The sequence below is a fragment of the Rhamphochromis longiceps genome, linkage group LG5 (genome assembly GCF_057381845.1).
Source record: "Rhamphochromis longiceps isolate RC_006_pf linkage group LG5, R_longiceps_female_GT1.1, whole genome shotgun sequence".
Lineage (NCBI taxonomy): Eukaryota > Metazoa > Chordata > Actinopteri > Cichliformes > Cichlidae > Rhamphochromis > Rhamphochromis longiceps.
This window is the reverse complement of record NC_140561.1, coordinates 3,013,253-3,041,117: the sequence shown is the minus strand read 5'-3', so window position 1 is coordinate 3,041,117 and position 27,865 is coordinate 3,013,253. Positions and strand designations below refer to the sequence as shown.

At 48.1% G+C, this 27,865-nt stretch overlaps 1 protein-coding gene and 1 pseudogene across 1 annotated transcript in view; both read left to right on the top strand.

Annotated features, from left to right (window-relative positions):
• Nucleotides 1–1,950: 1,950 nt before the first annotated feature.
• LOC146669054 (uncharacterized) lies at nt 1,951–10,823 on the top strand (annotated as a pseudogene).
• Nucleotides 10,824–20,435: 9,612 nt separating this feature from the next.
• The window catches only part of plekha6 (pleckstrin homology domain containing A6), a 69,073-nt gene continuing 61,643 nt past the window's right edge, over nt 20,436–27,865 (top strand). The window contains exons 1-4 of the mRNA XM_085407781.1: nt 20,436–20,614; nt 24,479–24,524; nt 25,802–25,877; nt 26,301–26,401. Coding sequence (XP_085263907.1) covers nt 20,436–20,614; nt 24,479–24,524; nt 25,802–25,877; nt 26,301–26,401 — 402 coding nt within the window. The remainder of the gene's footprint in view (nt 20,615–24,478; nt 24,525–25,801; nt 25,878–26,300; nt 26,402–27,865) is intronic.

The window sequence follows — 27,865 nt, the reverse complement described above, 5'->3', positions numbered from 1 at the left end:
TGAACTGTTTCCACGTCGCCGCCGTTGCCTTGCGCACGGCCGGCCTCCTGCACTGTTTCCGCATCGCCGCCGTTGCCTTGCGCACGGTCGGCCCCCTGAACTGGTTCCACGTCTCCGCCGTTGCCTTCCGCATGGTCGGCCCCCTGAACTGCTCTGTGTTTGGGTTGTTTTCTTGGGCTCCGGTGTTTGCTGTGCTCTTCTTTTGTTTTCTGTTCCGAGCCCTCCGTCCTGGGCCCCCGCCGCCCGCCCTGGGTTGTTTTCTGTTTGGTTTTGTTTTTCTGTGTTTGGGCTGTCTGGAGCCAGCCCTTGAGGGGGGGGGTACTGTCACGGTCCTGGGTCTCCTGACCCAGCGTTTTTAGTTCTTTGTGATTTTTGTATTATTGTACTTGTGTGTGATTTATTCTATGGCTTCTAGTTTTGATCCCTTGCCCTTCATGTCTCTCTGTGTCCCCTCTGTTCTGTGTAATTGTGTGTCTTTGCATGTTTGAGTTTCTTGTTTTCTGTCACTCTGCATTGTGCATTATGTTCTCATGGTTGGTTTTTTGTTACTCTCTCTAGTCTAGTCTCTTGTGTTCCCAGCTGAGTATTTCCCTGTGTATTTTGGTTCTTAGACCTCTGCCTTATGGTTTATGTCTCTGTATTTCTTAGTTGCTGTCTCCACTGTGTCAAGTTCGCGTCTCTGTGTGATACTTCCTGTTTTACTTTGATGGTCCGTGTCTCATGTGAATGCGTCCTGCTTTGCTTGTCTCGTCAGTCCTGATTTCTCCCAGCTGTGCCCTCCTTCTGTGTCTCATTCCCCTCGTTACTTCCCAGTGTATTTAAACCCTGTGTTTCTCTGAGTCAGTGTCGCGTCGTCCCTCATGCTGTGTGGATCTCCCTGTGTGTCTCTCTGTGAGTTTTCCAAGTTCCCAGTTTAGATTAGTTTGTATGTTTTTTCCCTGCCAGCAAATAAAGCTGAGTTTTGAGTTCACCTCCCTGAGTCTGTGAGTCCTGCATTTTGGGTCCAACTCCTGCCTGCCGCACAGCGATTCATGACAGTTATGGAAAAAAGAAACAGTGATTAAAGTAGTTTTAAAAGAGTGACTTAGGAGTGCTCTCGTACTGAGTGATCAAAACCAGTGATCACGGTTGAAAGAAATAAAATAATTTAATAAGGTGGTAATGTTTGAACATGTATTTCTCTGGTCACGGCAACTTCTTGAGAGATGACTCAGTATGCAAAGTAGTTGAATGACTTGGGACAGGAAAAGAAAAAGAGGAACTTGGGTTTCCTGTCTGACTGTGTGAGTGAAGCTTGCACTGGAGGAGACACTGTGACTGTGTGGCGTTTAACAAGACTTTCTGTGTATTGAGCAGGTGAAATTATGTCAGTTGACTTCGGAGTGACAGGACCATGAAGAACTTGTGGCAAAATGTTCTGTGTTTAGGATATTTGAGGTTGTTGTTGTAGTGATGGATTGATTCGGTCAGTTTGCTTTGGATGTTCTTGTTATTTTAATAGAGGGAGTTTGATTATCCATGGACATGTCTGAGAGGGGCCCATTATTTTGGTAACAGTGCACTTAGAGAAAACCTGTCAGGTGATTTTGTTTTGTGCTTTGATGAGCTAATAATCAGCTCTCTTTCTCTCATTTTTGTTCTAAGCAGGCCTGCAACAGTGAATAACAGCGCTGAAAATTCTCAGGAAGAGCAAATATAAGGTGGGCTTTCCAGATTACAACTGGCTGAGGAGAAGCCTACCTGTGATCAGGTCTGTCTAAAAGGATTGTAGCGATTCAATCCAGTCAAAAGCATAAAAAACTAGCTTCCAAAACAAGAAACAAAAAACAAAACAGAATAAAACAAATGAATGAGCTCATGTTGCTGAGAGTGGAGAATCTGATTATTTGCGCGGGGGTCTCCACTATTAGCAATACCTGGTGTGAATATGTATGAATAGGATGTGTGCAAATGGACGGTGACTGGACGGACGAGGTGAACGAAGGTTGGACCAACTGGACACTGAGGTAAAGACTGGACTAAGGTTAAGCACATGACTGATGACTGTTCTGTTTTAAGTTTTCTTTCTTATAACACAGATTGGATGATAAGTGAGGAAAACTCAGTATGAAATGTGAAGTTTGGGTTAACACACAGGTTTTGTTTACCTGAGAAGAGGATTGATGAGGTGTGAAATGATATGACTAACCTTTTTCTTTAATTTTCTAAGCTCAGGTGAAGCATTTGTGACACATCTTAATGTGTCACAAAAGGGGGGATTTAAGGTTTAATTTGAAATGGGTTTTAGGATCATTTTATGACTTTTGGGGTGTTTGATGATTTAGATATGGTGAAACTGAGGCAGAAATTGTTATTTTCATGTTCAAGTTGAAGGATTAAAATGAACTGAATCCTGTTTAGAAGATAAACTCTTTACACACATAAAGAGCATTGAGATTAAGTAAAGTTAATATAAAGGATAGAGCCCAGAACATGGTATCTTGAACCAACTTTGAATGATTAAGGGAACATTAGATGAACACAGTAGATTAGTGAGGTGTAGCAGGGAGAGGCTTTCTGCTTTCTATCCTTTACAGGAGAACATTCCAGTACCACAGCGACCACAGGGGTGGCGAGGATCTCCAGTTTCACAAAACAGGTCACATCTGGAGTACACGCTGTGGACAGGGCGACCCCGGAGGCAAAGGTGGTGTGGCTGAAGGTGCTCAAACGAAAGTGGAAGGAACCATGCTGGACGGGTCCTTACGAGGTCATTGCCAGAACGACTACAGCAGTTCAACTGGAAGAGAAAGGCGACACCTGATACCACTGGTCGCAGTGTGCACCAGCACACGAGAGCTTGGTAGAGGAAAACTCGTCTTCAAAGAACACAGGTGTCAACAAACAGAGGCAGAATAAACCCTCTCACCTGTGCAACGGGCCGACCAGTAGTCCACCTGGAAGGCCGAAGAAAGAAGAAGAGCATCGCAGAAGGTCGCCGCGCCACCAAAAGGAACGGTAACAAATTGAAAGAACTAGGAGTGAAGGTGTAGGAAGTAGATTTAGGGCGGCTCACAGCCTGGCGTAAACGCAAGGTGCTGTCTCACAGCTTGATTTATTTGTTTGATTTTTTGATGACAAAATAATTAGGAAACATTGAAGCATACAACCCGTTGAGGGGAGAGATAGGGTTCGGCAATTAAAAGGTATTGTTTTGTTGAGCAAAATCTCTTTTGTTATATTTTAACTTTTAATATGAAACACGCCTCTCTGGAGCTTTTCTCCTTAGGGTACCCGGGGAAAAAACCCTTATCCATAGAGACTATGCCAGCTTCCAAACAGATAAGAACAAACTAAAAGCTAGAAATAAACAACTTAAACATAAACAAGCACGAAGAACAAACAACACAGAATCCACATCTGAACCAAAGATTAAGACAGTGAAATGTGGATTATTGAATATTAGGTCTCTCTATGTTGCAGGGCGCATTTTCTGAATCGGTCGGACGCGGATGCCAGTCCAGCACAGCACTTCCTGAGACAATAGTTGCTCAAACGGGATCGCTGAAAAGACTAAAGCGCGAGGTGTCAGGTAAAGGTGATGAGTGTCTCAGCACATACAATGGCATAGAATTAAATTATGTTAAAGGGTCCACCAGCTCATTCACGTTTGATTTGTGTGACGTCATTAAGTGTGCAGGAGCTAGTAGCAGCTGGAGAGCATATGATGTGTGGGTCTGTAATCACCCTATGATATGCTCCAGTCATGCTTATTGGAGCCCCTCCTGGGGCAAACACATCCATACATACACAGCAGGTCAGTGGTGCTCCTGGGAAGGTGAGGTAGGTTGGACAGGAGTAGGATGGCAGCCAAATGTGCCAGAAGGCCTGCAAGGAATAGTAATTCAAAGGGTTTATTCTGTTTTTCATAACCCTGTCACCATCTTCTTAGGTCCATGGAACATACTGCCTAAAGCCGAGAGCCCGGGAGGCGTATTCTATCTGGTAATCAGAGTGGACATGTCAGGAACAGATTCGTTTGGGGTAATTAGGGTACACTTAGTTTACCCCAAAGCCTGAGTCACACTTAAAAACTCAACCACCACTCTAACTGATAAACTAATAATCTCGGCACCAAACACGATAGGGCAAGCGGAGAATGCCAATTCATTTATGCCAAAACAAGATAACTATACATGTTTCAGGTTTTCTACAGATAATGTAAAGTACCACGTGAGAGAAATCGACCCTACTTGGTGTGCCGTCACACCCACGGGAAGAACCACGAATAATGTGAGTGACCCGAGCACATTAATGGGAACATAGGCAAGAAGTGGGTTGTATTATTATTGTGGGCAAAGCACCCTTTTGGTTCGTGTCCCAATGGGAAGCGTAGGGACATGTGCGATGGTGCGACTGGGAGCTCCACTCATACTGATTGGAAATCAGGTAAAGGCTATTCAGCAACACAACACACGTACCTTAGCAGCCAGACATAAGAGACACATTTTGGCAAAAAGAGGGACCCAGGGTATACATGCATATGACCCCCGGTTAAACTCTCCGACTAGGATAGACTCCATAGGAGTGCCCAGGGGAGTTCCCAACGAGTATAAGCTGGCAGACCCAGTAGCTTCAGGGTTTGAAAGTATATTCCTTTGGATAACGCCTAATAAGAATGATGACCGCATTAACTACGTTCATTACAACTTGCTGAGACTCTCTAGCCTTACCAGGGACGCCATGGAACAACAATACTGCCCCAGATGGCTCAGTAACCCGAGCTCTGGAGGGCCTGAAAATTTGTCTAAAACCATGCATGAGCACTCAGGTATTGAAAACCCGCTGGCATCCTGGATGACATCCGTGTTTGGACAATGGAAAGGTGTGGCTATATCAGTGATGTGCTCATTGGCTGTATTTTTGGGAATATTGGTCATCGCTGGGTGTTGTATGTGTCAGAGGATTGTTGGTAAAGATAGTGGCGAGGGTTGCGAACCCTGGCTGGGTTGGGGGCAACATGAAGTATGGTGACATTCCTGTTGGAATGTCAAAAGAGGGAATGTTGGGATTCAGAGATTCTTTTATTGCTATCATATAATTTGCCTTATGAAGAATGTATTAATAACATGTTTCACAGTATCATTTATCAGTAATATTTCCTACAGGGTTTATATTGCATTGAATATGTCTGTCATCACATTGACCTTTCTATGTTTATAGGTTGAGTTCATTTTATACACAATGCATAAATGTGCTTGGTTAGAGTTGATGTTCCATTCTAGAAGGTTTTAAGCTTCACTGGTGAGAGTGTCCAGATGATACATGCTGAGGGGAGATGAGAACATAGCAGGTTAATTGCATGCACGCTTACGATACACATATTAATCTAGTAGCAGGTCTGAGCAAAGGCCTAAGCGTCTTCTGCTTCAGTTTGAGACTGGCTGCAAAGTACTCTACTTAGTGATTAATGACGAGGGTCCATTATTAGCTCTCAGAGATGCTAAGACCTGAAGTTATTACCTTAAAAGGCAAGTAATGTAGAAAGGAGAAGTTATATGTCGGTGTAAGGTTATATGTACGTGATGTACCCTTGTCTGCACGAGTTGAACTTTTGCCCGTCTGTCACCATGTATTTTTGAACTGTATTGACGTAGGTGTGATATTTTGTCCTATAAAACCAGAACCCAATGTATTCTTGTCAGAGCAACACATTCCGTATGCTGATGGTTGGTTGTTCTCCTGTGATGATAAAACTCATCGTTTGATTGCACTTTTCCGGAGTCTCCGTCGTTTGTTGTCTGGTCTAAAGTTGATCGATCTCGCAGCACTGACCAATACCATCCATATTTCACCAGGGCCAGTGTTGTTAGATGAGGCCATCCACATTGCACTAGGGCCTGTGATGCTATCTTATACCATCCACATTACACCAGAGCCTGTGATGCTGGCTTATACCATCCACATTACACCAGGGCCAATGCTTCCTGGGAGTCCATCTTCACCACACCAGGGCGTGTGCTGCTCGTTGATGCCATCCACATTACACCAGGGTGTGTGTTGCTGACCAATCCCATCCATATTTCACCAGGGACAGTGTTGTTAGATGAGGCCATCCACATTACAAATGGGCCTCTGCTACTGGCTGAGGTCAACTACAATTCACCAGGGTGTATGTTGCCATCTGAGAACATCTACATTTCACCAGGGCCTGTGTTCATGGCTGAGCCCAACAACATTTCTCAAGGGCCTGTGTTGCTGGCTGATCCCATTCACAATACACAAAGGCTTGTGCTACTTGCTGATGCCATCCACATTACACCAGGGCAAGTGTTCCCTGTGAGGCCTTCTTCACCACACCAGGGCCTGTGCTGTTGGCTGAGGCCATCCACATTACACCAGGGACTGTGATGCCGGCTTCTACCATACACATTACACCAGGGCAAGTGTTCCCTGTGAGGCCATCTTCACCACACCAGGGCCTGTGCTGTTGGCTGAGGCCATCCACATTACACCAGGGACTGTGATGCCGGCTTCTACCATACACATTACACCAGGGACAGTGCTTCCTGTGAGGCAATCTTCACCCCACGAGGGCCTCTTCTGCTTGTTGATGCCATCCACATTAGCGCCTATGGTGCTGGCCGATATCATGCACATTTCACCAGGGCCAGTGGTGTTAGCTAAGGCCATCTACATTACACCAGGGTGTGTGGTGCTGACCAATACCATCCATGTTTCACCAGGGCCAGTATTTTTAGATGAGGCCATTCACATTACAACAGGGCCTGTGCTACTGGCTGAGGCCATCTACATTTCACCAGGGCTTGTGCTGCTGTCTGAGGCCATCTAAATTTCACCAGGGCCTTTGCTATTGGCTGAGGCCAGCTAAATTTCACCAGGGCGTACGTTGCTGGCTGTTGCCATCCACAATACACAAGGGAGTTTGTTGCTGGCTGTTGCCATCCACAATGAACAAGGGCCTCTGCTATTGCTGATGCCATCCACATTTCACCACGGCCAGTGCTCCCTGTGAGGCCATCTTCACCACACCAGGGCCTGTGCTGCAGGCTGATACCATCCACATTACACCAGGGTGTGTGTTGCTGACCAATCCCATCCATATTTCACCAGTGTTGTTAGATGAGGCCATACACATTACAACAGGGCCTCTGCTACTGGCTGAGGCCAACTACATTTCACCAGGGTGTATGTTGCAAGCTGAGAACAACTACATTTCACGAGGGTGTATGTTGCAAGCTGAGGCCATCTACACTTCACCAGGGCCAGTGTTCATGGCTGAGGCCAACAACATTTCGCCAGGGCCTTTGTTGCTGGCTGATCCCATCCACAATACACAAAGGCCTGTGCTACTTACTGATGCCATCCACATTACACCAGGGCCTGTGCTCCCTGTGAGGCCATCTTCACCACACCAGGGCCTTTGCTGCTGTCTGAGGCCATCCACATTACACCAGGGACTGTGATGCCGGCTTCTACCATACACATTTCACCAGGGCCAGTGGTGTTAGCTAAGGCCATCCACATTACACTAGGGTGTGTGGTGCTGACCAATACCATCCATGTTTCACCAGGGCCAGTGTTGTTAGATGAGGCTATCCACATTACAACCGGGCCTGTGCTACTGGCTGAGAACATTTACATTTCACCAGGGCCTGTGTTCATGGCTGAGGCCAACTACATTTCACCAGGGCCTGTGTTGGTGGCTGATGCCATCCACAATACACAAGGGCCAGTGTTGCTGGCTGATGCCATCCACAAAAAAAGGGCCTGTGCTACTTGCTGATACCATCCACATTTCATCAGTCCCAGTGCTCACTGTGAGGCCATTTTCACAACACCAGGGCCTGCGTTGCTGTCTGAGGCCATCCACATTACACCAGGGCTTGTGTTGCTGGCTGATGCGATTCACAATACACAAGGGCCACAAGCCAGCTGTAGCTACTCCTCCGCCTGCACCTCAGTTTAGGAGAGGACTGCGACGATCAAATGCTAGCTGGGATGCACAAGGTCGGCCTATCTGTCGGACTTGTAAACTAGCAGGACATATAGCTAGGTTTTGCCAGACCTCCATGTCTTCTCAGCCAAGTTTAAACTAGATGACCCTGCTGCTGAGGTCCGAGGGGCGGGAGCTTTTGGTTCACCTAAGGAATTAAGGGCCACAGAAACATTTATTGGGCAGTGTCCAACAGTGAAGATAGTGATCGAGGGGGTGGAGCTTCAAGGCTTGTTAGATACAGGATCACAAGTGATTTTGATATAGGAGAGTTGGCCGCAGTCCTCTCAGTTTAGGAGAGGACTGCGACGATCAAATGCTAGCTGGGATGCACAAGGTCGGCCTATCTGTCGGAGTTGTAAACTAGCAGGACATATAGCTAGGTTTTGCCAGACCTCCATGTCTTCTCAGCCAAGTTTAAACTAGATGACCCTGCTGCTGAGGTCCGAGGGGCGGGAGCTTTTGGTTCACCTAAGGAATTAAGGGCCACAGAAACATTTATTGAGCAGTGTCCAACAGTGAAGATAGTGATCGAGGGGGTGGAGCTTCAAGGCTTGTTAGATACAGGATCACAAGTGATTTTGATATAGGAGAGTTTGTTAAATGAGCATTTTTCCCAGGCTAAGCTTGAGAAAACTCCAACCGCCTTTAAGCTGAGAGCCGCCAATGGTCTGGAAATTCCCTATACCACCTATGCTGTCCTGGACATGGAAATAGAAGATGTTAAGGTTCCTGGACGCGGGGTTGTGGTGGTAAAAGATGACCATTGCACGCACCCACTGATTGTTGGTATGAATGTTGTGACTGCCTGTTGGAATGTATTTAAGTGGCCGGAAAAGACTGCTCCTGTCCCACAGCAATTAACGAATCAACAGGCCTGGAGGACTGCCTTCGCAACATGCGTAGAAGCAAGTACAGTGGAGGACGGAATGGTGGGGTATGTACGGTTAGCTGGCCGAGGCAAAATTAAAATTCCCCCAAGGAGTGAAATAATGGTGTGGGGCCAGGCTCAGATGGGTCCGCAAGGAACGGATTATTGTGCCCTGGTGGAGGCACTGCCTGAAACCCCTGATGTGGGGGTGGCGAGAACCCTCGTCATGGTAAAGGCCGGGAGAGTGCCAGTGAGGATTTGTAACCCACACCCCTATCCTCTTTTTATAGGTCGCTACCAGAAACTGTGAAAGTTATTCTGCGTAGATGAAGCCGACGTACATGGCTCACAGGACCAGAGCCTGTCCCTTGGGACAGATGATGTGGTGGAGGTGGCTCTGGTCGACAGTGGCACCCCCGCGGAGGATGAAGGATTACCTGAGGAGGTGAGTAAATTGATTGAAAGACCTGATCTGTCTGAACTGCAACAGGGCGAGCTGCGGGCTTTACTGCTTAAATGGAAGAAGGTGTTCTCTAAGGATGACGAAGATTTTGGGAGGACTGACCTGGTGCATCATTGTATCCCCACAGGTGATGCAGCCCCCATTAGGGGGAAGTATTGTCCTTTGCCCCCTGCAATGTATAAAAAAATGAGGAGCCTCTTGACAGATATGATGGAAAAGGGAGTTATCCGGGAAAGCTGTAGCCCGTGGACTGCACCCATTGTTTTGTTGAGGAAAAAAGATGGTACCTGGAGGTTCTGTGTGGACTACAGAAAATGTAATGCGGTGACACATAAGGATGCTTTCCCCCTGCCACGAATAGAAGAGACATTGTCAAGCCTTTGTGCAGTAGAACAACATTGTGTTGCCCAGGTGGCCTCTTTCAACTACGAGATCAAGTATCGTTCGGGTAAGAGCAATATTAATGCTGATGCCCTTTCTCGATTCCCCACTGTCCAGCATAGCACCTGGAAGAGGCTGGATCAGAGCGTGGAGTCACTTCAGCAGCCATTGAACTGACCTGTGAGGCAGAGGGGAGTGACTGGGCAGAAGCACAAGCTGGTGATCCGGATATTCAAGTGGTAAAGCAACTTGTGGAAGCTCATGTCGCGCCCATAAAGTTAGAACGTCAGACATTGTCACATGGTGTGCGGCGACTCCTGCAGCAACAACAAAGACTTCTGATCCAAGATGGCATACTGTGCCGTAAAGTGCTGGATGAATATACCCAGGAGTTTCTTTATCAAGTTGTGTGTCCCAGTTCCAAGTGCCATGAGGTGTGGCGGAGGATCCACGAGGCTGCTGCCCATGCGGGGATAGACCGAACCCTCTCTCGGATACGGCAGCGGTTCTACTGGGTTAACATGGAAGGGAAGGTACATCAGTTTCATCTGGGTTGTGTCCCCTGTAGTTTACAGAAGGAGAGAGTAGAACCTAGGGCTCCACTACACCCTATTTCAGTCTCATACCCTTTGGAGGTCGTAGGCATGGATTTCCTGTCCTTAGGCCGGCCCACTGACACTTACCAGATCATACTTGTGGTTACTGATCTGTTTACACGGTTCGCTTGGGCTATCCCTACAATAAACCAAACAGCAGAGACTATAGTAAAGGCTTTGTGGAAGTATGTGATACAGCCGTTCGGTTGCCCAGGCCGACTCCACTCCGACCGTGGGTCTAATTTCGAATCTGCATTAATGAAACAACCGCACGACACCTTACCACCCTGCAGGGAATGGTAGTGTAGAACGTTTCAATCAGACCCTATTGAACATGCTTCGCTCACTAGAATCAGTTAGACAGAGTCAGTGGGTAGGAAATCTGCCAGAACTCGTCCATGCTTATAACAATACTATCCATATTTCCACAGGTTATGCGCCTGCCTATTTGATGTTTGGTTGACCCTTGAGACTTCCCATTAGGCGTGGCCCCCCAGCAGGCGAGGCAGGATGTAAGTGAATGGGTGTATTCTCATCAACAGAAACTCTCCCTAGCTTACCGTTTGGCTGGGCAGAGGATGTATAGGGCTGCCTCCCAACACAAAAGCCAGTATGAGAAGAGAGGTTGTACCCTCCCACTGTTGCCCGGAGAGAGAGTCTGGGTATGTGACCGAAACAGGCAGAGCAAAGGAAAACTGTGTTCCTGGTGGTCTGCTGAGCCGTATGTGGTGTTGGAACAGGTGCGAGATATGGGCTTAGTGTATAAGGTCAAACCAGAAAAGGGGGGTAATATACAAACTTTACACAGGAATGCCTTGAAAGTGTGCATTGCTCCTCAAACAGACTTTACCCCTCCTATGGAGGAGCCAACCACAGGCACCTTATCATGCGAATTCCTGAGATCAGATGGCCCAGGACAAGACTCAGCTGTCCATCTGCATCTTAAGGACAAAGGACACTCTTTCGAGGATGCCAATGCTCACATTTTGGACAGAGAGGACAGATGGTTTGAAAGAGGAGTGAAAGAAGCCACTGTGAGCGACCATCTTTGAACAGAGGCGGGGGTTTACGACACCAACTCTCTGCCATCTATAATCCAGTTTTGAGATCCCTTCCCAGACGCCTTAACGCCCACTCACATCCTGGGCCATCTGATCTCAGGAATTCGCATGATAAGGTGGGGCCAGGTTTCACAATGAACTCACCCAAAACTCTGGCTGATTGGGACCCACACCCAGTTTCACACCTTGGCTCAGGCGATTAGAGGATCATCAGGGGGTCCTTTTGTCCCTCTGTGGGGGGATACTCCCACTAGGTTTATAGGGCTTTGGAGTTGACGTCACGCCACAATGCATTGTGGAAGCGCAGCGCCATTTTCGGGGTCTACGAATCGAAACAACACACTGTGTTGGAACGACGACTACAAGAAAGATGCTTAAAAACAGCTCAAAAGAGAATGAACTGTATAGAGACCGATTGAGTCCAGAGGCGAAGCAGCGGTACTTGCAGAAAATAGCGTGCATTGGAAATGTGGACCCGTATGAAATACGGCCGTGGAGTAGAAACCCTGAAGACCAACCACTATTGACGTAGCCTGACATATTTTCGTACCTTGTCTGTGGAGTCAGCGCGTACAAGTCGTCATTCAAACAAAGGTAAGTCAGCTCGAGTACTGCGTGTGAAATGCATTTGATTTCCCTGCAAACATTCAGATTAGTGCAGCATAAATTCATTCATGAGGGGAAATTACAGTGAGAACATGTGGAGGCTGTTAGGTGGATAACATAGTGAGTCCAGTGCATTGATGTGACATTGTCCTGAAGGATTTAGTTATTCTTTATGGTTTAAGAAATTGCACTAATTTATTCATATTTATTATAAATAATCCTAATTATACATCTTGCTTCCATGTTTGTATCCTGTGTCACTAAAAATAAATTTTATTTTAATTTTATACATTGATTAATGACCTGCAGAATCTCCTTATCATGTTAAGTGATTCATAATTGTCACTTTATGCTTTCTCCATCTTGAAAGTGATTACATCCTTGCATTACATACTTTAGGTTCATTTTCTGCAGGCAGGTTTCTGACAGAACAGGCAGATTTAGAATATAACATGCAGCGTTCTATAGATGGACACATAAAGAAATGAAAAATTACATGTATGTGCTAACTTTCTAAACACTTTGTTACATTTATGATAAAGTAGATTAAAGACATTTATGTCGGCCTTGGCCCATTAGTTCTTGTCTTTAAATGAACTTTGTCTGTGTGTGTTTCAGGTCCTGCACTCTCAAAGACTGAACGAACCAGTATTGCAGCCACGGGTCACTGTGAGCATCACAGGGAAGGTTGAAGCAGCCCACTGCACCTGTATGGCCGGAGTCGCAGAGACCTGCACCCACGTCACTGCTCTTCTGTTTAATGTAGAAGCAACAGTGTTGATCCGTGGCACAAGGACTGTTACAGATGAACCTGCATACTGGGTTTTGCTGGGTAATATGACCAAGATACAGCCAGAGGTTGGCCATAAGATAGACTTCTCCTCTTCAGCTGCCCAAAAAAAGGCTCTCAATCAAAACATAAACAGACCATCTGTAGTGACAGGTAAAAGGAGCTGTCCTCAAAACAGAAAAATCCCACCTGCTACTGTGGAGGAGTTGTCACTGCTATTGGATACTTTGCTGGAACACAGTAAAGCTGTGGGTTGTGGGAATGACCCATAATGATTTATCTAGGGGTCTAGATTTATGCCTGTTGTGCTCTGCCATGTAAATAATTTGCATTTACTGAATATGTACTGACTGAGTCCCACTGTTCAAAAGTTGAATAAAGAAACAAACTACTTTTTGCCTCTTTTTTTTTTTTAATTAAAACCACTTTATAGAACATCACATCAGTTACAATGTAGAATCCATTACATTTATAGTTTACAAATGACAAAATGTTTAAACAAAATCATGAGTGTTTACATGATATCACCCACTACTAACATTACTTTATTTACTGTATCTTTTGAAAAACTACAGCAATTTTAACAGCACAAGACTTAAGAATATTTAACAGGAGCAGGTTTCATTTTTCCCTGGTTTTATTATCACACTGTTCACCAAACGCAGCAAACCTTCACCATCTTATCCAGGAGGGTCACCTCTTCACCCTCACATGGAAGAAGTAATCTGATGTTTGAAGCAGGTCCCTTGTGTAGCGCTGGAACTCAGTCACGATGTGTTTCATCCATTTCATAGGCTGGTTTGCTGCAATAATGCCAAATAATTAGCAACTCTATAAATAGAAGGTAGTTCTGCAAAATCACTCAGTAGGATGTTTGTTCTAATTTGCTATGAGCTCAGAGCGCATAGAAAATAAAACTAATAGGCTATAAAGAGTAATATGAACATATTTAGAACTTACCGGAATGAAAATGTCTGGAGCACCAACAGATATCTGGAGATGGAAGAGAACTGCACGTCAGCTCGTCTCACAGCTGCTATCCAGGCTAGACGCCTTCGTTTGGTAACATCCGATACACGAGCTGCCTCATGTTGCTTCCAGGTTGGGAAAGAATGAAAAGACAAACCCTTTTCAAGCTTATTCTCTTGCCGGTCGTGTGATCGAACATTGCAGCCGACCACACGGCAAATACGAACCATGGCTGTTGTGTGTGCCTTCGCTCCCTTTTCACTTGCGCTAGACCCCCAAAATGGCGGATCGGGGCAAAATCCTTTCCACGCCCACCCCCGTGACATCACGTTCCAAAGCCCTATATCTGGGACTCTCCACCATTTTGTGGAGGTAAGCATCAACGACACAGAGCTCTCAGTTCTCACTCCTTCTTTATTCGTCTCCAACATCAACTGCGCATATCGCGCCACAAAACACAGGAACACACTTCCTATACACTGGGTGTGAGTGGAGCCCTCTAGTGGTCCACCACACATGCCCCCCCCCCCCCCCGAACACCCAGCAGAACTAGTCCAGGCCCCGGGCTTAAGCAAACGGCCAGAACGGCTGAACTGGGGGGGGGGGGAACTGACAGAGGGCAACCCAGCCCGGGAGCGAGGCTGGCACTGGCGGTCAGAAAAAGCTGCAGACGACTCGGACTCCGTTGATTTTGGGTCGCTCCTGGGGGAAAAAACAGAATCCATCAGCCCGGTGGCAGGTGGGCGGCCGCGGGCGAGGGACCTGGGCCGGGACCACCTGATCCTCTTGCATAACATGTGCAGGCTTAAGTCTGTCAACAGAGACAACTTCCTGCCGACCGCCAAAGTCCAAAATAAAATGTTTGTTGCCTGGTTTAAGAACCCTGTATGGCCCGTCATATGGTGGACGCAACGGAGTCCTATGGGCATCGTGCCTGACGAAAACGAAACGAGCAGAGTCCAATGAACTCGGAACAAAAGTGTCAGGCAGGCAGTGGTGCACAGGACCAGGAACAGGAAATGAGTCTCTTGGGGGGCGAAAAGGCAACAGAGAGGTATCGAAACATGGGGAGGGCTCTCAGGTAAGAATTACCCGGGGACCCGGAGAGGCTGGCCGAGGACCAGTTCAGCCGGGGAAACCCTGAGGTCTTCTTTAACCGTGCTACGCAATCCCAGCAAAACCCACAGAAGACAGTCGACCCAGTCGCCACTTGTTAAGGAAGCACGGAGTAACCAGTGAAACCGTTGGTGGTATGCTATGGTGCGGTGGACCTTGACTCCCAGGCCGTCAGCCATAGCAGACCAAAGCTCGGAAACAAACTGGGGGCCACTGTCCGAGGTAATGTCAGCAGGGGGGCCGAAACGTGAAACCAACCAGGTCCACATGAACGTGATCGAAACGCCTACCAGGGACACGGAAGGGTTCGAGGGGTGCCTGTGTGTGCCGGTGGATTTTCGAGCGTTGGCATGGGATACAAACCGCCGCCCATCCTTTCACCGTCTTGCGAAGGCCCGGCCAAACAAACCTGGGCTGACCAGCTTGACCGAGGCCCGGACGCCGGGATGACATGACGACGCCACGAAAGGGGAACCACCAGGCGGGGGCAGCCGGTGGAAACGTCGCAAAGAAGGTGCGGACCGCCATCCCACACCGGAGTGTCCTCCAGCACGAGGCCCGTTTTTGTTGACTGAAGGGCAAGGACGTCCGGGTCAGCACGTTGCTCGGCGGCCATGGCAGCGTAGTTGATGCCGACATACACCGGAGAAACCAACACACGTGAGAGACAGTCAGCGACGTGATTGGACTTACCAGCCACATGCTGAATGTCTGTGGTAAACTCAGAAATGGCCGCCAACTGGCGCTGCTGGCGTGCGCTCCATGGGTCAGAGACCTTGGACATCGCAAACGTCAAAGGTTTGTGGTCAACTTATGCAATAAAGTTGCGACCCTCAAGGAAAAAACGAAAATGTTGTGTCGCGAGGTGCAGGGCCAGCAACTCCCTGTCAAAAACACTGTACTTGCGTTCAGCATCCCGGAGCGTACGACTGTAAAAGGCGAGCGGTTGCCAGAGACCAGAAACCCGCCGTTCCAACACCCCACCCACTGCCACGTCAGAGGCGTCGGTGGTCAACGCGATCTCTGCCGACGGAAGCGGGTGGGCCAGCAGGGCGGCGTCAGCCAGCGCAGACTTGGCTGCGGAAAACGCACGGACGCGTTCCTTCAGCCAGTCAACCGGCTGTTTTACCTTTTAAGGTAGCATAGAGTTGGCTGTAGCAGGTGGGCAGCTCTGGGGAGAAAGCGGTTGTAAAAATTTATCATCCCCAAGAACTCCTGCAACGCTTTAACCAACGTGGGACGCGGGAAAGCCGAAACGGCCTGGACTCTGTCGGGCAACGGAACCACACCTTCAGCGGAAATGCGGTGCCCGAGGAAATCCAGAACAGGCAACCCAAACTGGCACTTGGAAGGGTTGATGATCAGGACGTGCGCTGCCAAACGCTGGAAAACCTGGCGCAGATGGGACTCGTGCTGGCTCGCTGAGCAGCTGGCCACCAATATATCGTCCAGATAAACAAAAACGAACGGCAGCCCATGCAAAACGGAGTCCATCAGCCGCTGAAAGGTTTGGGCGGCACCTTTCAGGCCAAACGGCATGCGCAAAAACTCGAACAAGCCAAAGGGGGTAATGACAGCGGTTTTAGGAAAGTCTTCGGCGCGCACGGGAACCTGGTGATACCCCCGCACCAAGTCAATTTTAGAAAAAATCGACGTTCCGGCGAGATTGGCAGAAAAATCCTGAATGTGGGGGATGGGGTAAGAGTCATTCTCCGTGGCATTATTTAAACGGCGGAAATCTCCGCATGGCCGCCACCGACCGTCCGATTTGGGCACCATGTGAAGCGGAGAGGCCCATGCACTGTTCAAACGCTGTACAAGGCGCTCCATGGCTGCAAACTCTTCCCGAGCGACGGACAGTTTCGCGGGGTCGAGGCGGCGTGCGCGCGCGAACACCAGGGGCCCGACCGTGGGAATATAATGCTCAACCCCATGCTTCGTTACCGTGCTAGAGAAATTAGGGACAGACAGCGATGGAAACTCTAAAAGCAAACGCTGAAAAGCATCCCCGGAGGTCACTACATTAGCCCGAATCAGGGGCTCGGCGGCCCGAGTAAAACAGGGTAGCGAAGAAAATGAGAGAGCATCGATTAAACGTCTGTTAGCAACATCGACAAGTAGTCCATGAGCACACAGGAAATCAGCACCCAAAATAGGTACAGAGCTAGCGGAAACAACAAAGTTCCACTGGAAATCCCGGCCATGAAAACAAACAGTCACCAACCTTTCCCCAAACGTTTTGATGGGAGAGCCATTAGCTGCAATGAGCTGCGTCCCACAGTTCGCTGCTAGTCCGTCGGCAGCGGTAGGGGGAAGGAGGCTCTTCTGGGAGCCGGAGTCCACGAGAAAACGTCTCCCGGAGCGCGAGTCCTCTATGAAGAGCAGTCTTTCTGTATTGCCAGCGGTCGCGGCTGCTACGGCGCGCTGGCGGGTCCGTTTCCCTGGGCCGTGAAAGCGCAAGGCGGCAGGCAGCGACGCGCTCTGTCGCCAAAACACTGATGGTAGAAACAGATGCTCTTTCCGCGGTGCCGGCGTGTAGCAATCCCTGCTGTCAGCAAGGGGGCGGATGCTCCGGGGGAGGCAGGTGGAGGCGTGGAAGGTGCCGCTGGCGTGTCCGTAGCCAGGGCGTGAACGTCGAAAGTGCGGCTAGCCAGGAGAATGCGATCCGCTTCTTCAGCCAGGGAGCGATAATCCTTCGCAGGCAGAAGCGGAGAGTTTGCGAGGACAGCTCTCACGGCGGCCGGTAGTTGGCGGAGGAAGAGGTGCACGAAGAGGAAACCACCGTGATCCGGCCCGAGCAACGATAGCATGTTCTCCATGAGCTCGAGCGCGGTACCGCCACCCAAGCCTGACAGGTTGAGGAGCTTTTCGGCTCGTTCGGCGTCGGAGAGGGCATAGCACCGAAGAAGCAGCTCTTTGAAGGCGGCGTATTTCCCTTGGGCGGGTGGGTCCCGGAGGAGCGCCATCGCGCGACGGGTGGCCAGCGGGTCGAGCGAGGCCACCACATGGTGATACTTCGTGTCGTCAGCCGAGATGCCGCGAAGGGCGAACTGAGCCTCCACGTGTACAAACCATGACGGGGGGCCAAAAGTCCGGCAGTTTCAGCGCCACAGCGAACGTAGCTGCAACAGGAGGCGGAGGTCCAGCGGCCGCTGATGCATCCATAGCGGAGTCTGCGTTATCTACGGCCCGTTGCATGCTCAAGTCAGGGGTCACCAATGTGGAGGTAAGCATCAACGACACAGAGCTCTCAGTTCTCACTCCTTTATTCGTCTCCAACATCAACTGCGCATATCGCGCCACAAAACACAGGAACACACTTTCTATACACTGGGTGTGAGTGAAGCCCTCTAGTGGTCCACCACAATTTGACCTTAGAACTGAAGAAGCTTCTCGGATGAGAGGTGAAACGTCTTCAAGTAACTTAAAGAAGTCCAGACGCTTTTCTTTGCAAGCTCCTTTGACTTCTTCTGCAAATGTTAATAAACGGCTGTGCTCCCTGGCTACCTCACGGGAAGCAAGACCAAACGATACCTCCGTCTCCTCCTTGTCTGAGCTCGCCACATTGGTGTCAGAAGTGGGATAGCTCACCCTCGCCGTAATGGAGAGAGACATTCAGAGGCCGGTGCTCACCTCGCAACCTAACCAGCAGGTGCCCCCCCCCCCCAAACTACCCCCAAATCAGAGCCGCAGACTGCGACGGGGAGGGGGAGGTCACTGAGATGTCCCAGCTGCAACCCTCAGTGCCCCGGAGGCGTCCTCGTCGACTGACCGACCGCAGCTACCGGTGCGATGAGCCTGGCCACGTGGCGCATGACTGCCCAGCACCAGCTCCAAAGACCAGAACTACGCAGCCTCAGGGAAATGAGGAGGGAGCGGTGTAGCGAGGGGACCACCGCTCCAGCTTCCTGCCCCCCTCCAAGGACGATGCACAGTGGTGGGCCGAGTCGGGCACCTCAAGGGACTCTACCTGAGCTGCTGTGTTGAGGGCCAGCCATGCCAGGCCCTGGTGGACACGGGGTCTACCATTTCCCTGATACGACCTGGCATGCTCCCTGAAACATCCGGGCCACTGGTGAAGGGTTGGTTGCCCACAGACACCCAGCTGATGACAGTGAAGGGGGAGAAAACTGTTATGCGGGGGAAGAAACCGTTGCGGATCCGAGTGAAGGATCTAGAGCTGGTGCACGACTTCTGGCTCGCCGACATTCAAGACCAGTGCATCATTGGCCTGGATCTGCTGAGCCGCTGGGGGGCCTGTGTCGACACCGCGAAGCTGGCTATCACTCTTGGCGCAGAGATTTTTCCTCTCCAGCGTGGCCAAAAGTAGGGAGCGGGGACCAGACGAGACAGGCGTCGAGCAGCTGCCGCTCAGCAGATTTCGAGTCGAGTGCCGCTACTGCCTGCGACAGGAGGAGCGGGCCCGGGAGGTGCTGGGGGTGGCTACTGCTCAGGCCACAGCCGGTGGAGGGGGGTGGCTCCCATTGACAAAGCAGCAGCTGAAGCGGGAGCAGCAGCAACATTGGTTCAGGTGGGGGCCTGGCTAGAGGCGGCGCAACGCCCCGCCTGGACGGGGGTGTTGGGAAAGGAGCCCGAGGTGAAGGCCTACTACTCCCAGCACAACAATCTGGAGACCCACGACGGCCTCCTGTACCGGAGATGGCGAGCCCCCGGTCAGGGCAGAGATCTCCTGCAGCTGTTGGTGCCTCGGTCGCTGCGGTCGCAGGTGCTTGAGCTGGTCCACGGCTCGGTGGAGGCAGGACACTATGGGAACGCCAAAACTCTCCACCGCCTCAGGGGACGGTTCTACTGGCCTGGCTGTCGACGGGATGTGGAACTTCATGTGCACTGCTGTGACACCTGCACGGCACAGAAGGGCCCAACTCAATGCTCCACTGCCCCCCTTCAGCAGTACCTGGTGGGGGCCCCAATGGAAAGAGTGGGAGTGGACGTCCAAGGGCCTTTCCCGTCACAGAGTCAGGGAACCGGTATGTGTTGGTGGCTATGGACTATTTCACGAAGTGGCCAGAGGCCTACGCGGTGCCGGACCAGAGCGCAACGACGACGGCCGAGAAGCTGGTGGAGGAGATGTTCACCCGTTTTGGGGTCCCGGCTGAGCTCCACAGTGACCAGGGGCGTAACTTCGAATCGAAGGTCTTCGGGGAGATCTGCCGGCGACTGGGGGTGGAGAAGACGAGAACCACACCGCTCCACCCACAAAGCGAAGAGTTGGTTGAGCGCTTCAACCACACGCTGGCCACCCAGCTCGCCATTCTCACCAGCTGCCACCAGCGGGATTGGGACCGACATGTGCCCCTGGTCCTTTGGTCGTATCGGACTGCGGTGCAGGAGTCCAGCCAGTGCACACCTGCCGCTCTGATGTTTGGACGGGAGCTCCGGATGCCTGTGGACCTGGTGTTCGGGTCCCCCCCCCGAGCCGGAGATTGATGGTGGGCCAGAGATGGACTACTACAGGAGGCTGAGGGAACGCTGCAGGTGGTTCGTGACTACACCCGCCAGGCCCAGGCCAGCGCCAGAGTACGACAGAAAAGAGCCTATGACACCAAGTGCCAAGGGGGGGTTTTCATGCCTGGCGACAAGGTTTGGGTGTACTGCCCGGTTCGCCAGAGAGGAGTGTCCCCCAAACTCTGCAGTCACTGGCAAGGGCCGGCGGAGGTCGTGGAGCAGCTAACAGACGTGGTGTACCGTATCCGCATGCCGGGCCCGGGACGCATCGTGGTGTTGCATCGGGACAGGCTCTCACCGTACCGACCGCTCGCTCCGGCAGACGCCGGGGCAGGGGATGATGGTGGCACCCCATGTTCTGACCCGAGTGACTTTTCCCCCGGCGGCCGTGACCAGCCGGTGCGCCAAAAGAAGGCACCTGGACATTTGCAGGACTTTGTGTGGGGTAATGGGGTCCTCGGGTACGACTGACCCCTTAGGTGGGGGCTATGTAGCGGGTCAGGGCTGTTTGGGGTTCTGTTTGTACAGTTCTGTTTGTTTATGTTGCCATAGTGACGGGTGACGCCCTCTCGCTGCGACGGTGTGTCCATCCGGGGTCAGAGGGCGCCCTGTGTGTTGTTGTTGAGTTCCCTCCCCAGACGCCTTAACGCCCACTCACATCCTGGGCCATCTGACCTCAGGAATTCGCATGATAAGGTGGGGCCAGGTTTCACAACGAGCTCATCCGAAACTATGGCTGATTGGGACCCACACCCAGTTTCACACCCTGGCTCAGGCGATTAGAGGATCATCAGGGGGTCCTTTTGTCCCTCTGTGGGGGGATACTCCCACTAGGGTTAAATCTGGGACTCCTGACCACTTGACCTTAGAACTGAAGAAGCTTCTCGGATGAGAGGTGAAACGTCTTCAAGCAACTTAAAGAAGTCCAGACGCTTTTCTTTGCAAGCTCCTTAGACTTCTGTGTGTACAGTTATCGCAAAATCTAAAATTATGGCTTTAGATGCCTTATGTAAGACTTATGACCTCGATAAACAAGACTTCTTCCAATACTTGCAATTTTGTGACTATATTGGCAAAAGAATAAACAGCTGTGTCCTTGGAGACTTCTCGATTGTTATCATCTTCATTGACGCTTATGACTCCGAGAGTAACAAAGCACTGATAAGTAAAGTGTACAAATGTATGATTAAGCTTAAAAGGACTCAACAATTTACATAAAACAGAAATGGGAAAGAGAAATGGACATTGAGATTACAGAAGATGGGTGGACAAGTATTTGGGTAACGCAGTTCACAACAACTAATTCCAACATGTGGCGGGAATTTTGTCATCTCTTGGCTCTTGACGGAGGCGGTCGCACTTTCTCCTGCTCCCTCTCCCTGCCGGATACTCGATGGCCGGTTGTATCGTGTGTCTGGCAACACTATCGATGGAAGACATTGAATAACATCTACCAATTCGGAACCATGATAACAGAGTTCTGGCCTATTGGAGCTGGCTCAGACCCGGCTTATCGAGGAACAAAAGCAGCTACAGCTGTTAAAAAACCCACAAGGCTGGCCAACATGATAGATGACGGGCAGGACTGTGTGTACTCAGACTGTGTTTTTTTGAATGCAATATGGATAAGATCTTGGAGAAGAACAACGGGAATTGAGAGACCTGGTGACTAGTGACGGACATTAGACCTACTGTAAAATTGGATGCAGTTTGTTTGCACTAACCAAAACCACTACCATCTTCATCTCATGTGGCCCCCCTGGCACCAGCTGGATGCTCAAGGCAAAAGCTGACGGGAATAACAATTCTCCCTTAGATAATAAGACTGTTGTGACTCTCTCCCTCCTCATTCAAGGTCACCCGCGTCGACCGAAGATTGTTGACTTTTGCCTAACCGGGTGAAGGGACACTTTCTCTCGGCTGAACATGGAACACACACACGCACACCTACACATGTACACTGACAAGGTCACCCGCGTCGACCGAAGATTGTTGACTTTTGCCTAACCGGGTGAAGGGACACTTTCTCTCGGCTGAACATGGAACACACACACGCACACCTACACATGTACACTGACACAGACCTACACCCACCCACCCCCCACCCCCTCCAAACACCTTTGAAGCTTATGTCTTCTATGTTGTGAGATGTGATGATTCATGTGCTATTTACTGAGGTTTTTTTCTGTTCTCAAACTGAGCTCCCTGTTGGAGTTCTTTTTTCTCCTTGTCTTTCCTCATGTAGTGCATTTTCCATTGATATACCTCTCTGACCTGTCTTCCCCATGTGATGTTGTGTAATGTATGTATGGTCGGAAGGGTAAGATGGAGTTGGCAAAAGGTCGGCAGCCTTAATCCAATTTCCTTCGGGGTCAACCTTCGGGATCAATAAAGTTTAATTGAATTGAATTGAATTATATGTTTTTTCATAGGACCTAAACAAAAGTCTAAATTCAGTGCTACACCTGTGCTGTGCTTGAGAAACTGTGGGGAGGTGTCAGAGTTCCTGGGTCTTTGACCCAGTGCTTTCAGTTTTGTCAGGTTTAGTTTATGTTGCCACATCAATGTTCTCACTTCCTGCTTTTCCTGTGTCAGCTCGTCTCTTGTGTCGTTAGTCAGATTATGTTCAGCTGTGTACTCACCGGTCTCTCATTATCATCCTTATCAGTCTGTGTATTTAAGTCCTCTGTTTCCACTTGTTCACTGTTGTGTCATTGATGTTATGTTGTCGTTTCTGCCTGCGTTCAGTTCAGCCAGCCATCCAGTCTTTCAGCCAGTCAGTCCTTTCGTTCCTGCCCTGTTCATCCACTCTTTGTAATAAACAATCTTCCGTTCTTCATTATCCACGAGTCCTGCGTTTGGGTCACTTCCTCGCCTCCACACAACACAAATCCTGACAGGAAGTCACGGCGAAGAAAATGGCTGGGATTTATCAACTGTGGTAGCATTCTTTAATGCATAGAACTTCCAGCAGCAGCAGCAGTCATTTTGCCATATCATTTTTTGATTGGTCGACATGGTGCCTTTTTCCACCAACATGAACGGGCTGTTTTTTTTTGTATTTTTATTTTTTGCTCATAAGCAGAGAGTGCTCGCCGCGCTGTCCTTAGACAGTAAACGTGACAAAACTATTGAAGAAAAAACGCGTATATATTGTTTATCATGACTCTGGTTTTACGTGGACTATCAACACAATTTAAAAACTGGTATATATCACCTTGTTGCTTTGTCATCTTAAAGTGGTCATGTGATTGGCTTACCAAGACTACTTTATTCTTCCTCAGCCAAACAGCAGCACTCATGCGATTGGTTTGCCCCCTGAGCTCCAGGTGTTGTGCCAAAAAGTGATCATCTACCAGACAGTGATTGCTGCCCGCAGGAGCGTGCACAGCTGCTTAAAGCTGTAGCGCCCAGATTACTTACATAGACAGCTACTTCCATTCAACTGATATAAGGTGCGGTAGACTAAAGACAGCTTCAACCGTCTGTTTGTTGAAAAATAGTAACGCGACCGCACCGCATTTTCTTTCTTTCTTTCTTTCTTCCTTTCTTTCTTTCTAACGGTAACAGCGTTGTAACGATAGGAATAGCAATTAGTTAGATTACTCGTTACTAAAAAAATTAACGACGTTAGTAACGCTGTTACTTGTAACGCCGTTATTCCCATCACTGGATTCCACCCTCAAAGATATCATCGATTTGATGAAAGCTAATCTGCTGCTTTTTTCTGACTATCCTCGGCAAACATTGGTGATGACATCGTTGTGGAAGTTGATAAGGCAATAAAACAACACACCTATAGAGTGAATCCTACCAACCAACTGGTTTTAATGTAACAGTAAGTTGAATATCTAGTTAAACATGGGTTAGCTGTGCCCAGTAGCAGTGCATGGAGTTCGCCCTGTATTTTGGTGCCCAAACCAGATAACATCCCACGTTTCTGTACTGATTACAGAAAGGTTAATGCTACATACGTTACTAAGCTAGACCTCTCCGGAAAATTATAAAGGTATGATTAGATGATGTTCGTCAACTGTGAAAACCTGTTTTTGTCATCTGCCATAATAAACTACACACTCTTTGTTAAAGTCCACATTTGGGTCATCTCAAAAGAAAACCACACAGTCTGCCACTGCTGTTTGTCCTTGTGTTCCTGCTCCCAGGATAGCTAAGGCCCAGCCATTCCCTGCAACTGTATCAGTTTCTCGGGTGAGGGTGGCTAGGACGGCTTTGTCAACAAAGATATGTTTATTTACTTCACTGACCCCATTCTCAGATGGCCAAATCCCTACACTCTGAACATCTCTGTGGGACTGAAATGCGTTCTGTGGAGGAAACAAAGAAGTCCTTTAAAAATGTTGGTATATTTGGCTGATCCCAAATGCTCCTATGCCGTTCTGCTCCTCTCATCACCCAACTAAGTGACTCACTACTCGTATGAAATAAGAAGACCATATGGCTGCGAATCTGATGATACATTTACAAAAACATCAACATAGGTTTGACCTAGGCTGCAAACCAAGTCAAGGAAACAGTCCTCTTGCCTACCAAAAATCCCAATGTACAGACATTGAAGTATAATGACCTTACCAATGGTGGAGTGGAAATGAGTCCAGCCTCTTCCCAGGAGACTAGTTCCAGAAACAAGACTGTGTATTGATGTGGTCCTACCTTTATTTCCATGGTACCTCTCAACCTCACATAAAAGTTCTGGCTTCTTCCTTTACTAACATTAATGTTAATTATTGTCTGTGTGATTTTAAAAATACTATACCATACAGTAAAATGTCCCAGAGACATTCTGGGACTATTTAGTTTAACGTTGTAAAATGTTTTCATTCATTTATTTTGTGCACTGCACCGTTTTTGCATACATTGTGTTTTCTGTTCAAATAGTTCTGCTTTTTCAGTCTTATCGACCACTACTGCCATGTACTTTTTCAATAGTAATATTCCAAATAGAACGAAGTATTTTATTCTATTTGCATAGTACTTTTTATATTGTATATAGTATTTTATTCTAGTTTGTATAGTTATTCTATTCTACTGTTTTTTCCCCTTTTTTTCTTAATTTTTACTGCTCTTAACTTGTACTTTCTGCCATGACCAAAAGATTTCCCACATGTGGGATTAGGTTTATCTTGTCTTATGGCTCCAGTCTATAAATATAATAAATCAATACATTTTTCACATATGCATGGGAGCAATGAGCAGAATTGAAGAAGCGCTCAAACATGCAAGCACATGCGTTGCTTGAGTCTCATTGGTGCAGGCAAGCAGCAGGTTCAGCTGGCTGGGCTTAGATTCTTGCAACACTTAGTCACATGGGCTGATGATTATCTCACACAAATAGGCACACAGAGCAGGGATCTGTGTATTCTGTGATTGCACAAGCCCTTCCCCCTCCCTTTAGGGCTCTCGCCCTGTCGCTCCCTCCGTCTCTCTGCTTCCCTGCCCTTTTCTGTTGTCTCTATTTTTCTCTGTAGTGCACGCCTACACGTAAAGGCACACACTCAGCCAAAGCAAAATTGTCGGTGCGCAGCTACATTTGCGATTTAAAAGGTAGGAAAACACTGATTATTTTTCAAACTACTTCAATTTTCATGTGTTTTATTCTTTAGTCAGTGCTGGTACGCCCCTTCTACAGTACGCCTGTTTATCTCCACTGGATACCTTTGGGTATGTGTGAGGAAGAATGTCTGTGCCTTTGTCACTGCATATCACAGGCTTGTTCAGACCATTATGGACCTATATTGTGGGAAACTTTCAATGTGGAAGCTGAGGGGATTGCTGGGTGTCCTAGAAGAGCAGTTCTTATTCCAGTCATGTTTGGGCTAGACATTCCTGCTTCCTTTTATTGTTTCTTAATCCTGCCAATTTTTACTAACCCAAGCTGTAATTGCTATTTCTCTCACATATTTGTAGCACTACTCAAGTGTAATATTCTGGATATTTTTTTTACATTTTTAATTTTTTTATTCACAGATGACAAAGAGGATACAGTGTTAGGGAGTCTGCCCCTGCTCAGTTTCCAGATTGGAGGAGTAGAGCTTTCAGAAAACATCACCTGCAAATTTGCCTTTAAGGTCAGTAACTGAACATTACAAAAGGTTCATATATAATTGCTTGTTATGGAAGAAATACATTGTGTATTGAACAGCATAGATCTATTAAATGACTTTGGAATGTGCAATTGTTGCAATAAATGCATTGGTTCTTATATAATGCTTTTCCATCTTAGCAGTCAAAGCATTCGCTTCACTCTCCCATTCATACATCAGTATGTATTTTCTATGTAAGTGCTTATAGCTAGCTTTCACACTCCAACAGATCCATCCAAGAGCAACTTAGTTAGTAGGTTAGTATTCTGGTAATCGCCAATCTTCTGATTAGCAGATGACCTGCTCTACCTCCTGAGCTAAAGCCACTTCTGTAGTCTTTAGTCTGTAGCTTAGTGGAAAGCAAATATGACTTGGTTCTTCGTATTAGTGTACTTTGCCTTAACTTATACAACTGATTAATGAAGGTCTTTAGAAAGGTTCTCTTTAGCACAAGATGATTTTTATAATGAAATAGGCAGCTGTTATAATATCCCATATAGTGGGATGGTTGTTACCTGTTCTCCTGAGTGATAACAGTTCCTCACAGAACAGCTGTTTTAACCCCTGAGCTCCCTTGTGCAACAAAACGTCTCATTGAAAAAATTAGGATTTGCTAATGTTGGAACTTTGTTGTTGTTTTTTTGCCTTGGTGTAGTGAAGGATGTTGATTTGGTACTGGCTAATAAAAGTTTAATAGCCTTGGGCTGAGGCAACGTTTACATCATAGTGAAAGATTTATGTTTTATTTTCATTTAAAGAAAAGACCTGGGATTAGAACAATGGATTATTATTAAAATATATTCAGTTATTTTAAATGGTAAATGGACTGATTCTTATATAGCGCTTTTCTACTCTCCCGGAGTACTCAAAACGCTCTATACAACATGCCTCATTCACTTCTAAACACAAGTGCAAACTAATCTACATTCACATTTATTCACACTCCAATGAATGCATCGGAGGGCAACTTGGGGTTAGTATCTTGCCCAAGGATATTTGACATGTAGACTGGGGAAGCCAAGGATCGAACCACTGACCTTCTAATCAGTAGCTGATGTGCTCTACCACTTGAGCCACCACACCCCATTTTAGTCTTTAGTACATTATATTTGCCTTTTATTTTCAGCTTTTACTGCAATCACTGTTTTCTTTTTCACTTTTCAGTAGATCTAGGCTTTTCTGTCACTCTCTCTTCACTAGTGCAAACTCTGGCTCAAAGTCCAGTTTATGTACCCAGTGTGTACACACACACAAACAAAAGCCCAAGTAGGTTGTTTACTGAGTGGAGACAGACTGCTTTTTTCCCCCCTAAAGAACATGAACTGAAAAACCCTTTTTTTATTCAGTGTTGTTACAGTACTTAGTACTCTTGTCTCTTTTCCTCATAACTAAGGTATTTGGTTTTGGGTGTACAGAGACCATACAGTTACATAATAGCAGGTCCATCAG